This window comes from Martes martes (genome assembly GCF_963455335.1).
Source record: "Martes martes genome assembly, chromosome: 1".
Lineage (NCBI taxonomy): Eukaryota > Metazoa > Chordata > Mammalia > Carnivora > Mustelidae > Martes > Martes martes.
The window spans coordinates 183,667,126-183,681,230 of record NC_137888.1 but is presented as its reverse complement, the minus strand read 5'-3'; the positions used below and the strand labels follow the sequence as shown (position 1 = coordinate 183,681,230).

Here is a 14,105-nt window from a genome sequence, read left to right as displayed (position 1 = left end):
TTATTTGACCTGATACGGTGGACTCAGCAAGGAAGCCCTGGTCCTAGGACATGTGACAGAACAAGCAGTCCCTAGAGGTGAGGCAGTATCCGCTGGAGCCCACAGGGAACCCAAAAAGGAAAAGAAAAAGCGGTCAATGAAAAGGTCCCACATGTTCCTGAAGCTCTAGAAGGCCACGTGCAGGCACAGGGCTATCTGCCTGCCCCAAGAAAGCCCTGGGAGGAGCCTCATTTCCCAACTGTGATTACGGATCAGTGCCAACAGAAGTGGCCACATGCCCTCAGCACACCAGCGATGCTGGGCAAAGGATGGGAGACCTTCTGAGGTAACTGAAGGAGTCTCTGTCCAGTCATCAGCTAACCAGGGGGCACTTCAGCGGCCACATGGAACAGCCTACGGTCTTTGTCCAGGAAAGTCACTCAACAAATCGTAATAATAAACAGAATGACAACAAACCAGGGGCAAGATGGAAGGAGAATCTGATCTCTGGAGTTGCCACATGATTTTAAAGGCTCAGTTTCCAATAAACTATAAAACATACAAAGAAATGGCAGGGTCGGGGGGGGCAGTCAATGGAAACTGTTCTTGAGGAAGCCCAGATCTTGGACTTAAAAACTTTACGTTGACTTTATAAAACACCTTCAAAGAACTAAAAGAAATCATGTCTAAGAAAATGAAAAGAAAAGTGTTGGAATACTTTCCCACCAAACACCACCAATAAGGAACTAGAAATTGTAGAGGTAAACCAAATATAACTTTGGGAGTTTAAAAGTATAATAACTGAAATTAAAAATTCACTAGAAGATCTCAATAGCCCCACTGAGCAGGCAGAAGTGCTGGTGAAATTGAAACTATCCAGTCTAAGAAACAGAAAGCCATGGAGTTAGCTGAGAACAGTCCCAGAGACCTGTGGGACATCAAAGCATCACAGCATACAAATAATGCGAGTCCAAGAAGAAGGAGACAGAAACAGTATTTGTAGAAATAATGGCCCCAAACTTCCCAAATTTGGTGAAAAATAGGGACCTACCCATCCAAGAAGTTCAACAAAGCCAAAAAGGATAAACTCAAAGATCCCCGCCCAGAAACTTAATAGTCAAACTGTCAGAAGCCAAAGAATCTTGAACAGGAGAGCTGCAACCCAACACAGAAGGGATCCTCAGTAACATGAACAGCTGATTTCTCATCAGAAACCATGGAGGTGAGGAAGAAGATATTTTCAAAGCACTGAAAGAAGACTGGTCAGTGACGAAATCTGTATCCAGCAAAACTGTCCTACAAAAGTGAAGGAGAAATTAAATCACTCTCAGATTTAAAAACAAAGAACCTGACAGCATTCACTGCTACCAGACCTGCCCTACAAGAAATACTAAAGGGAATCCCTGAAATGAAAGGACACAAAAGTAACCGAAATCCACTCAAAGAAATAAGCAGCATTAAAGTAACTATATCTGTAAATATGCAAGTATAGTATATTTTTGTAACTCTCTTCTATCTGATTTAAAAGGCAACTATATAGAACAATAATCACAAAACTGTGTTGACAGGCTTATGATAAATAAAGATGTAATTTATATGACAACCATACCACAAAGGAGGGTCTCTACAAATGGAGCTTAGTAGGAGCAAAATTTTGCATACTACTGAGGTTAATTTCATTATTAATTTGAATTAGATTGTTTTTAAGATGTTAATTATAATCCTCACACAGTCATTAAGAAAATAACTCAAAAAATACTAAGATAAACAAGAAGGGAATTAAAATGGCATATCAGAAGATACCTAATACGAAACCAGTCAGTAATGAAGAAACACAGGAACAACAACAAAAAAGATGCCTAGGAAGCAAATAGCAAGGAGCGAATTCTATCTTATCAGTAGTTACATTAAACAAATCAGTTAAACCCTCTAGTCAAAAATGCAAGATTCTAAAATGGATTAAAATAACCCATGACCCAGCTATATGCTTTCTTGTTGTTAAGAGATACACTTTAGATTCAAGGTCAAAAACAGGGAAATAGTTGCCAAAAAGAAAGCTACAGTGTCTACACCAACATCAGATAAAATAGCCTTTAGGACAGAAATGGTTACTAGGGACAAAGAATCATTTTTCACAATGTAAAACAGTCCATCCCAAGACCTAAACATCAAACATATATGCACCTAACAGAGCTCCACAAAACAAGAAGCAGAAACTGACAAAACTGAAGAAAGAAATGAACAATGCAACAATAGTTTGTAGAACTCAATACTCCACGTTCAATGATCGGATAAAACCATGAGGCAGAAGACCCTCAAGGCAAGAGAAAACCTGAATGACTCTATAAGCCAAACAGACCTATCAGATATCTACAGAACATTCCACCCTACAGCAGCAGAATAAACATCTTCAGGTGCACATGGAACATTCTCCAACAGAGACCGTATGTAAGGCTACAAACAAATCTCAATAAATTTTAAAAAGACAGAAATCATACAAAGTGTCTTTAATGGCAATGAAATGAAGTAAAAATTCAGTATCAGAAGGAATACTGGGAATCTAATTTTCAGAAACTACACGGTACTTCTGTAAGTAGAAGAAGAAATCGTAGGAGAAATTGGAAAATATTTTGAGATGAATGAAAGTGAAAACAAATACCAAAACTTAAATGCTGCAGCCTGAAACAGTGCTTCTAGACAGATTTAGAGCTGTAAATGCCTACATTAAGGAAGATCTCAAATTACTAACATTATCATTTTTAAGAAATCAGAAAAACAAGCTATATCCAAACCAAAGAGAAGGAAATAATGATTAGAACAGAAATAAGTAAGAAAAAAATAGAGGGGGGAAAATCCATGAAAACGAAAGTTAATTCTTTGTCGATTTGTAGAGTGGAGAAGCGGGGAGAAGACCTCAGACACTAAAATTAGGGGAAAAAACAGGGCACATTACAACTAACCCTACAGACATCAACGAGAATACTATGAATCATTTGTATGCCAACAAATGAGAAAACCTCATACACATACAAACTCAGAAAAATACAAACTACCAACACCGACTCAAGAATAATCAAAATCTGAATAGATAGTAACAAGTAAAGAAACAGAATAAATAATTTTAAAACTTCCCACAAAGAAAAGCCCGACTCAAATGACTACTCCGGTAAATTTTACCCAAAATTAAAGAGTAATTACCACTAATCCGACACCTATTCTTCCAAAAAGACAGGTGAGACGTGAACATTTCTAGACTCCACTATATGAGTCAAGTATCCCCAGATAATAAAATTAGACAAAAACAAAACTATAGACCTTTATGAGTACAGATGCAAAAATCTTCAACAATATAAAAATACTGGCAAACCAAATCCTACAACATACAGAAAGGATTATAGACCATGATGAAGCTGGATTTATCCCAGGAATGCAAGTTTGGTCTAAGGTCCAAAAATCAATGTAATACACCATATCAATAAAGGGAAAAAATCCCATTGATCACCTCAGCAAATGTGGAAAAAATATTTGACAATATCCAACACCCTTTATAAATACTCAACAAATTACAAGTTGAAGGGCATTCCTCAACCAGAGAAAGGTCATCTACAAAAAACCCACAACATCACATCTCATGGTGAAAGACTGAATGTTTCTCCCCGCCTCAAGAGAGACAAAGATGTCTGCCCTCACCACTTCTGTTCAGCACTGCACTGGAGGCTCTACCCAGGGCCATCAGGCAAGAAAAAATAAAAGCTATCAAGATTGGAAAGGAAGAAGTAAAACTCTTGATTTCGGCTCAGGTTATGGTCTCAGGGTCATAAGATTGAGCCCTGTGTTGGGCTCCGTGCTGGGCATGGAGCCTGCTTCAGATTCTCTCTCCCCTTCTGCCTCTGCCCCTCCCCACCCTAGATTCATGACTTGGTCGCTGTCTCTCTCTCTTCCAAAAAAAGTACTGATACATAGTAAAAAATTACGCTGTTAAAAAAGCTATTACAAAAGACTGTATATTACAGGAGTCCGTTTATATGAAACATCCAGAACAGATAAATCCTAGAGATAGAATGTAGTCACGGCTGCCAGGGCCTGGGGACAGGGGAGCATAGGGTGTGACTGCTGTGAACACAGTTTCTCTTACAGGATGAGAATGATCGGGTAGGTGGTAGTGGGGTTAAACCACTCTTCAGTATTCTGAAGACTACTGGTTGGTGACCTGACACAGTGACTGTTACAGAATCATGACACAACAATTTTCATGGTAAATACAAAAACATTTTCTTGCCCTCGAAGAGAAACGCCCTACCCTCCAGCCGTCATCCCGTCTCCCTCCGCCCTGAGCCACCAGTAATCACCGACCTCTCTACCACCCCTGCAGCGGCCCCTGAATGGGGACCTATTCTGGACATGACATTCACTCCTTCTGGACTTGTCATGTAGACGGAATCAGAGGGTATGGTCTTTTGTGACCAGCTTCCTTCACTTCAAATATTTCAAGGTTCATCTGTTGTACGAACAATCCCCTTCCATGGCCCAGTAATACTCTAGAGCATGGCCGTGCTGTGTTGTATGTATCCGCTCACCCAGTGATGAGCATCTGGATTATCTCTACTCTTTGGCTATTAGGAACAATGCTGCCGTGAGCATTTGTGTCCAGGTTTTATGTAAATATATTTGTTTTTCCTGGGTACACAGCTAGGAGGTTATCCTATGTTTCATTGTCAGGGACCCTCCCAAACTGTGTTCCAAAGGGGCCGAGCCGGTTTACATTCCCAGCTGCAGTGCAGGAGGGTTCAGACATCCCGCCATCCTCACCAACACTTGCTGACTTTTTGATGCAATGCTCATGGGTGTGAAGCGGTTATTTTTCCATTTTATAAAAAAGGAGGGGGAAGACTCACGAGCCTGAGCTACAGTGCAGCGCAGACGGCTGCTGCACCTCGGAACAGCCCGAAACACGCCAGGGCCATAGGCCGGAGGCTGGGCGCAGCAGGACCCACGTCCCACCGTGGCTCATCCAAAGGGGAAGACGATGCCCTGGGACAGGGAAAGGGAAGAAGGTGCAGAAAGCTCCATTTCAGAAAGGTTGATTAACAGCTGAATGGTCAAGGCCCAGGTCCCTGGTGAACAGCGGACTGCACACTCTGACCCCGGGAATGGGAGCTGGATGCACTTTCACATTCTGCACAGACATGCCTGCACACTGAGCCAGGAGGAAAGCTCATTCTGGAGGCCTGTCCCACACCGCGTGTTCTCAGGGCTGCTTGCTGGACTGGATCAGCACGAGGGAGGGTAAGCCCACTTTCAGAAGCGGTGGTGATGGTGGTGGCGGGTGGAGGTGTGGAAGGGGGGTACCTGTGTTCGGACTGCAGCAGGCACACTGGCTGCTGCTCTGCCTGAGAAGTAGGGTGGAGAAGTGGACCGCGGGGTCCCCACACTGCTAAGGCGGCGCCCGGTTGGGATCATCGCACCCAAGGCAGGGGGCAGACAGGAGGACAAAAGGCAGAAGGGACTCATGCCTGCTCCCGAGCTCCCATCTTGCCTGGGAATCCCACCCTCGCTCCTGCTTAGAGCCCCGTCTCCAGCTGGCCAGCCTCTCTATGCTCTGTGCAACCAAACGTGGGATTCCGAGCACCCTTGGTCAAAAAAGATGGCGAGACCCATGCTCCAACAATCAGAAGGAAGAAAGAGTATAAGGTTACAAGGGCAGACTTCAGTGGTTTGGAGAAACAGCCAGAGTGCAAGTCAACAACAAGGAATTATTTTTACTACAGTAACTGTTCTCATGAGACTTGTTCTTCCTGTGTTTAACCTTTCATTCCTGGGGCTGGAAAGAAACACACATTAAAACCCCAGCCTCCTACACTGAGTAAATTCACAGCTAAACCTGGGCACTGGAGCTGTCTTCAGACAACACAACTTTCTTCCAATAACTGATTATTCTGATTTGTAACTGAGCCAGCACAGGCTCCCTTCTGATTAAAGGCACGTCCTCCCAGGACCACAGAATGAGGTGTCTCTGCAGCAAATATTATGTGTGGTTTCCGTGGGAAATTGGTTGCACCCAATGGCTGATTGGTAAGCAGGAACTGGGGATTCCTCTGATCACAGGAGTCACTCCCATACGGAGGGGTTCCTCCTTGGCCTCCTGGCCCCTCGTGAGAAAACAGTCACGAAGGCCGTCTTACCACACACGAAAGTCTCCGGCAGCACGGAGAAGATGCTCTGGCCCTTCAGCGCTTCTGGATGGGCACAGGTGGCCGTCACCAAGGCCTGCAGCATTCTGGCCACTAGCCACGCGGGCAGCCACTGGAGCTGGCAGTCACACAAGAAGCTATCACTGCTGATGTGGCTGAAAGAGAAACAAAAGGGATGTCGGAGGTGTGACCTCAAGACAGGGACATCCCCTCAGTACACAGATTCCTTCCCTCCGTCACCTCTGGTCAGCTTCCGCTGTTAACACCAGCAATCTAGGAAGGGAAAAGATTTTTCTCAGTTATTCTCCAGTGACCTAGAGCAGGACATTCCCTACCGGGAGATTGTCACAAAATGCAGCTCAGGCTCAGGGTGTTGGGGTGGAAGCCAAGATCTCTCCTTTCTAACAAGTCCCCGGGTGACTCGGACGCTTCGGGCCTTACTGACCCCACGGCTAGCACAACCCCGAGTGCACATGTGCGCAGAGACGGGCACTCACTGCTCTCACATGACCCCGCGGGCACCATCTAACCTCTTCCAGCCTCTGACCGTCCGACAGAGACGAGGAGCCCTGTCCCCCCCTGCTTTTTCCCACTCTCCTGATAAGCCATGGGAGCTTCCAAACCCAGTCTGAGACTTTGATCTAAATCTGAAACAAGTTCCGAGAAGCATTCTTTTTCTACATTGCTGTTGGTTTTTTATTTGGCACAGCTGCCTGTTTTCTTACTTCCAAAACGTAAGCCTCACCAGCACGGTTCCCTCTTGTTTGTGTTTGTCTCTGCACCAGCATGATCCAGGAGGCCGGCAGAACTGGACTCCGCTCCCTAAACAGTGCTTGTTAGTTAATTGCCACTGCCCAGGGAGCATGAGAATGCACAACTCTGGTTTTGTGAGAATCCAACCAAAACAGAGAATATTTTCTTTTTCATTTCTCAGCAACTAAGGATAAGCTTTTCAAGCAGAAATCGGAATCACCATCTCAGCGGACATTCCTTCCTGAGGAGTCACTTGAAGATAAGTCAACCCAAGAGTCTAGCTGCCCTGTTCCTGGAAGACCTCAAGGCCGTGAGCTCAGTGATGGAGGCCAGCCCACACCCCCCAGGGCCGAGGGAGAAAACACATGGGCTCCCCTGCCATGAGCTGCCTCTAGTACATGGTGACAAGAGGGGGCACAAGTATACTGAGAAAGTCCACAAGCATCACGTGGGCCAATATGAGAGGAGTAACCTCCTCCACACACCATTTTCCCCACATGTCAACCACGACATCAAACGGGCCAGCTTCTGGTTTTCCTCTATTTCACACGGGCTTTCTAAGGAGAGAACTGTCAAATTAGTAAACAATAGGGAAGAATGACATGCAAGCCAGAGAACCCAATGCTAGCTAAATTCAGTAAAATCTACTCTTCCGTCCTGTTCCTCGTGGTTCCCAGATTAACTATCTCGTATTAAAATACTTTTGAAGGTGCTTTTTCAAAGACTGATACAATTGACCTCAAAGCCATTCTAACTGGGATGTCTGCCCACATCTGACCTTTAAATCAGCATTGGATTTTTATTTTTATTTTTTTAAAGATTTGTGCATTTGTATTTGATGGGCAGGTGGCTCTGCTCTTCGAGGTATCTACCTGTGGAGCTAGTCCAGTTGCAGGAGGGCTCCCACGGCCACAACTGAGGAAGTGGCTGACTCCCACCCAGGACACCAGCAGCTGCTGCAGGTGGGCTGTGGGTGGTGGCTGGATGGACTGTCACCACACACCGAAAACGCTGTGTCCGTGACACACAGAGAGGAACTCTCCCACTGTCAGAAAGCCTGAGTGAAGTCTAGAGGAAGACACTGGGCTGTTACCGTGAGACCTGATGCACTTGTGTGGAGAACAGGGACCTATTTCATTTGAGCACAGGAACAAAGTGAGAAAAGCAAACCTGACATTTATTGCCCATCAGAAATGTGTGTGGGAAGAGTTATGCCTCACGCCACATAGCGCTGGCCTAGCTTGCTTCAGGATTTCCTGCCTTGTCCAGTGAAGCCCACCTCACAAAGAGGAGACAACACCTCGGCACAGAGAGGGTACTTGGGGAAGAAAGATCTTCCTGAAGAGTGAGTCAGGACCAGCAAGACTGGGGGCGCCTGGGTGGCTCCGCTGGTTAATTAATGGGTCTGAATGATTTCAGCTCAGGTCACGACCTCATGCCCGGTGTCGGGCTCTGTGCTGAGCGTGGGACCTGCCTGAGGCTCTCCTTCTCCCCCTTACCCTCCCCATGGCTCTCACGTGCATGTGTGAGTGCTCTTTCTAAAGAAGAAAAGGGGGCGCCTGGGTGGCTCCGTGGGTTAAAGCCTCTGCCTTCGGCTCGGGTCATGGTCCCAGGGTCCTGGGATCGAGCCCCGCATCGGGCTCTCTGCTCGGTGGGGAGCCTGCTTTCCCCTCTCTCTCTGCCTGCCTCTGCCTACTTGTGATCTCTCTGTCAGATAAATAAATAAAATTTAAAAAAAAATAAAATAAAATAAAGAAGAAAAGGACCAACAAGACAGATGGAGAGCAAGTCCAGCCAGATAGTAAGGACACTGACCCCTGACCCCCCCCCCACCACACACACCCCCTTTAAAGACAAAAGTGAGGCTGGAAGATGTAACTGGGAACAGCCAGCAACCCCAAGGCTTTGCCGATTTCTGCTACTCTCCTTCTTGTCAGCTGCTAACAGACACCGCTTCCCCAACTCCTGCCTCCAGCCATCCCATCACTCTGCTGGCTTACAGTGCATTTTCATGATTCCAAGTCAAAATGTGTTTCTAATCATCGCTTATGGAAATTTACCCAAAGCATGACGAAGTACACGGTACTTGATCAGATGGGGGAAGAAAATGACCAAGTGGAATTAACCGTTTCTCCCATCAGAGGACTGGGCCCAGGGCCAGCCACACTGGGTACATGTAGCGAGTGGCAGGAAACCCAGGCAGCGGCCAAGGCTGAGCCTCCAGAACCATGCTGAGGCATATTTGGGGGAGGCAGGTCCCAAGCACCTGGAAGGGGCCAGTTCTTCCCAACCAGAAAAGTATCTCAGGAAACCTCAATTTTTACGGAGGCCAGAAGGAAAATCTCTCTGCCCTTCCCTCTTTCTCCCAGAATACCCTCTTCCCATCTAATCAGGTTATTGAAAGTTTCAAAGAAAAGTTGAAAGAAATGCAAGGTGAACACTCACCATTTTAAGATCATGACCCTTCTAAGAAAGAACATCTACTCAATAGGCCTGAATCTCATAGCTACATAAATGCATAAGGCAGGTGGCTAAAATGCCTCCCCTCCCCTCACTTATCCAGAGTGTCATCAGGGGCCTGCTTTCCTTTTCAAGTACGGGGACTACGCCTTCCTACTTCCCCACTTCTCCCTAGGGCCCCGCAGGAGCAGCCTCGGGAACAAGAATGAGGTCAGGACGCAAACACGGCTACCCTGGGGCTTCCACCCTTCTGTCAGCACTTCCAAGGACCAAAAGCCAGATCTTTCAGAAATTAAAATTGCAGTTAGACTGTCTGCAGAATTGGATTAACGTATAGGAGGAAAAAAGGAAGCATGGACGTTGCCACCTAAATACCCAGACAAGCTCCTCAGCCACAGACGAGGGCGCCAGCAAGCTCTTCCAACCCTGGTCACACGGGGGCCCGTGGTCAGGGTCTACGGTGGCAGCACCTCTGCCCGTGAATCACTGCGGCAGCCCTGGAGCAGAGGTGGGCTGGGTGCCATCTCACTGATCGCACAGCTACCTGGGACCAACCCACCCGTGATCTTGGCCTCGCTCCCCCGCCAACACGCTCTTTCAGGAAGGCCCTGTCAATAGAGCTGATCTATTTTAAAAAAGGAGCATGAGAATTGCCCTTGACATCATTAAAGGAATGATTATCCATTTTCTAGGAGAGAATTCATTTCACATCCTCTAGAGCTGTGGTCAGGAAGCTATTGCCTGCAGGCCCAACTTTTTGTAAATAAGAATTGAATGGCACCCAGCCATGCCCATGCGTTGGAGTATTACTGATGGCTCCTGTCTATGACGACGACGGTACTGCAGCCGTGACAACCCTCTGGCCCACAAAGCTGACAATACTATGTGACCCTTTAAGACCAGGTGTGCTGACCCTAATCCAGAAGCCACCCCCAGGGGCCTACACACATATAAACGGCCCTATCTGGTATATAAATCCAGGCATCACAGAATTAAGGCATTTCTTACTCTGAATTCTCTGCCCGTGTTAACCAGGGCCAGGGAATCCCAGGTACTTACAGCTCTTTGAGATTCTTCATCCTCACAAAGGCATCAGACTGGACAGATCTGATTGCGTTCTCTCCAAGGTTCCTGCAAAAGAACAGTCTTTCCTTATCCAAACAGATGCTGGGCACCCTCTGCCGAGTCAGCTACGTGCTTGAGCCAAGAGGCTCAGGGACTTTGTAGGACAGTCCTGCTTTCACCAGGTACTAGCCAGACCCTGTGTCCCAAGTCCACTCCACGTGGCTGTCCCCTCCCAGACACTGACATGAGCCTGAGGGCAGCATCAAAGCTGGGTTGAGGCCCGCTCAGCAAGTCAACAGGCAAAACCTTTCCCAACAGAATTCAGGTGAAGCTTGATTCCCAGACAAAACAGACCAAGAATCGAGTACTAGAGGCACCTTCCCTGGATGGTGACAGCGTCAGCATCCCTGGGCTGGCTCCGTCTTCTTCCCCCCAGCCTCCCAGAGGCAACTAGGGCAGCAGAAAGCCTCCCAGCTAAGCCCACAGTGTGCTCGGCAATGTCAGGCCGCTGTCGTGGTGCGGTCAGCTGGGGTTGGGACACAGTGCCCGCACCGAGGTGTGGAGGGGCCCGTGCCATGGGGAGGCAGGGCAGGAGTGGGACAGGATGGGGGGCAGCACTTATCCAAACAGCAGCCACGTTAATTAGGCGCTCACTGACTGGCCATATGTTCTGTGACTGTTCCTGGCATGGGCAAAATAAAGGCCAAAGTTGAAGCTGACTTATAATGAGAAGGAAGCAGCTGGTGTTTCCAAATAGGCTGTTTCTCGGTTTACAAAGACGTGATTAAATTGCTAGCAGACTTCCCCGGCAGCCGCATTTGGCAGGCCTGTGGGTCAGGGAAGGTCTGGCAAGATACTCACAGGTGCTCCAAGCCTTCCAGTCCCGAGAAGGCTCTCCTAGCCACGGACTTGATCTTGTTTCCAAACAGAGTTCTGCCATTTCCAAACATCCAGAGACGGGGAAGAAAACAAAAAACAAAAGACACAAGGGAGGAATGGGAGAGAGAGAACACACAATTAGAGCAGTGCCATCTGATAAGTCTGTCCCATGAGGGGCAGGTGGAAATCCGACCCACACTCAGGTTACGGGCCTGAGGTATGCAGGCCTTCCCCCTTTCTGAAATGAAATACTTTCATCTTTATTAGAATTTAACAGTGACGACAGGTCGCAGTGGCATGCGCCGTCTCGCCTGAAAAGGCTCCTTGGGCTGTTCAGTGGGAATCCCCTTGTCCGGCCCGGGCTGTCTCTGGGGACCACCCAAGAGCCTCATGGGCAAGAGGGGACTGGTCACTGTGCTAGTGAGAGGAGGCAGAGTCAGGGGAGGGAATGCAGTCTCTGGAACTAAGATCTACCACCCACTTCTGCAAACTGGGGATAAAGGTTCCCAAAGGAAGCAAGAAAAGGGCAGGAAAATGGGCATCCATCCTGGTGGCTCCCCAGCTCTTTGCAGCTGACACGCGCCCTACTAGCCAGGAGGCAGCCACCGTTGGTTGCACCCCTCCCTCTGGGAAGGCCCCTCGGGGTGTGCAGGGCAGGCCCCTTGAGCAAGGGCCCAGATTTCTTATTGTTGTTGACCCCAGAATTTGAATGATGCCCTAGGTTCATTAAATCCCAAACAGGTCCTCAAAGGTCAATTCCAGGGTTTTCGAATCCCCGTACCCCTGGACTGCCTACCCTTGAGAAGGAGCTCCTATTTCCAAGCAATTCTAATCACAATCTCCAGAGTAACTACCCAGAGTTTTCCCAGAAACCAAAACCTGGCCCCCTGCAGCACACCTGGAGTGAATGAACGCTGCTTCTGCTGGGCTGTGTAATCCAAAGGACAGTCGGCTGCGGGGGTGGGGGACACAGTGGGCTGGACACTGGGAATGAAAAGAACTAAGGTTCCAGTTTGCCCTCCTCGCTATGTGACACTCTGACGACAGCTCAGCTGGGCACGCCCTGTACCTCCTGCAGGCAGAGGAAACCCCCTCCCAGCGAGCACCCTATAGTCGGTTGTGCTGACAGATGTGTGGGCTCTCCCGCCTGATGCCCAGCAGGAGCATCTAAAGGGCCTGTCGAGAATGGGGGCTGCTACGAAGTCCGAGTCCCCAGCTCAGGGAGGGAGGCCTTCCTCAGGTGGACACGGTAGGCGGCCGTGGAAGAGCACAGGTGTTGTCTGGGATCCCCCCGAGAACTCGAGAGACATCTCCACTGGGGGCCAGCTCTACCTTCAAACCTGTATGAAGGCTGTGAGGGAAGACAGCAGCCACCAGCCCTGCCCTGAAAGGAGCAAAGAAGGTGCACAGGAGCCTCGAAGAGGTCCCAGCCAGGTGGGACCTGCCACCCGGGCCCTGAGCCTCCAGCAACCGTGCAGGGCTCCCTGGGCCACCTTCGGGACATGGGACCACACACGGACAGGCCCAGCCAGTGCCGCGAGCCACGGGAGGAGGAGCTTCCTCCCCTACTCTCAGGGGTGGGGGGCACCGAAAACCCGACGGGACACCTGCAGGGCGAGCGAGCACGGGAGCTGCCGGGTTCCCCCGTTTCATGAGGAACAGACTCCTCCCCGCGGGGCCTCCCCCGAGCAGCCGACCAGCGGCTCCGAGTTCGGCTTCAGACACGGCCGGCCGCTGGGAGGACGGAGGGCACGAAGGCCAGAGACCCCTTTGACTTTTCTTTCTCCCGGAGGCAGTCTGGGTGAATGTGAGAACAGTCTCCTCCTGAAAGGGTTTCCACACGCTCTCTGCATTGGAGGCTTTCATTCCAAAACCAATAACCCCAACACGCAGCAACCCGCCGGCCGCGCTGCCTGCCTGCCCGAACCCCAGCGCCAGCCCGGCAAGGAGCAGCACGCGGGGCCCCAAGCGCAGGCATCCGTGGGTGCCTGCCAACCTCTCGCTTCCTCGGGTCCCCCAGGCCGGGTCACTGTGCTCCAGGTCCCAGTAAAATGTATTAACTGTTTAGTGAAATCTCCCGTAAACTAGATCCAGGAGAAAGCTGGCCTTTATTTTCTTCATTACACATTAGTCACGCTGACCTCTTTTACAGGGAGGGCAGCCCGTTATTTCTAATGGTAACAATAGCAATAAAACAAATTCTCAATTATGTGGGGGTTAACCATCCTGCTGGTGGATTAAAATAGCCCCTTACATTCTCCAGGCGCACATCTGGGGGCCGGGGCTCAAGCTGGCAGGCTGGGCCGGCTCCAAGAAAGGGTGGCTGTGGGGAGAGGGGAAAGCTGGGACCACGGGCCAGGGGGAGGCTCCTTCTGTCCCCAGGAGAGCAGTGGCTGATGCTTGGCTACACCTGATCCAGGGCTCCCAGAGAAGGGACTGCAGGCCTGATCTGCTCCATGCCCCCGCCTCAGAGCAGACAGTGACCCCAAAAGTCAGCTATACAACCTCTTAGTATGGCTAAGTGCCCCCAGAGGCCTTTCGGGTCTTGCTAACACAGCCCCGCAGACGCCAGCGGACTGCTAAGGTGGGTCCTTGTGCTGACCTGGAGGAGCTGTGACCTGTTGATCCCCTCCCCGACCCGTGACAATGAACAGCACCCCGTGGGCCCTGCCATCACTCTGCGAAGATATGCGGGGCAGGACCTACCCAGACCCAGCCCACCTCCCCGGAATCAAGAGGCTGGTATCACGGTCTAGTTCTTCACGTTCCCCCAACACT

The 14,105-nt window shown here is 49.2% G+C and overlaps 1 protein-coding gene across 1 annotated transcript in view; it reads right to left on the bottom strand.

Annotated features, from left to right (window-relative positions):
* LRIG1 (leucine rich repeats and immunoglobulin like domains 1) overlaps window positions 1–14,105 on the bottom strand; it is a 110,474-nt gene that overhangs the window by 7,263 nt on the left and 89,106 nt on the right. Inside the window, exons 10-12 of the mRNA XM_080801945.1 lie at window positions 11,310–11,381; window positions 10,443–10,514; window positions 6,162–6,325 (exon numbers count right to left, since the gene is read on the bottom strand). Of these exons, the coding sequence (XP_080658071.1) occupies window positions 6,162–6,325; window positions 10,443–10,514; window positions 11,310–11,381 (308 nt within the window). The remainder of the gene's footprint in view (window positions 1–6,161; window positions 6,326–10,442; window positions 10,515–11,309; window positions 11,382–14,105) is intronic.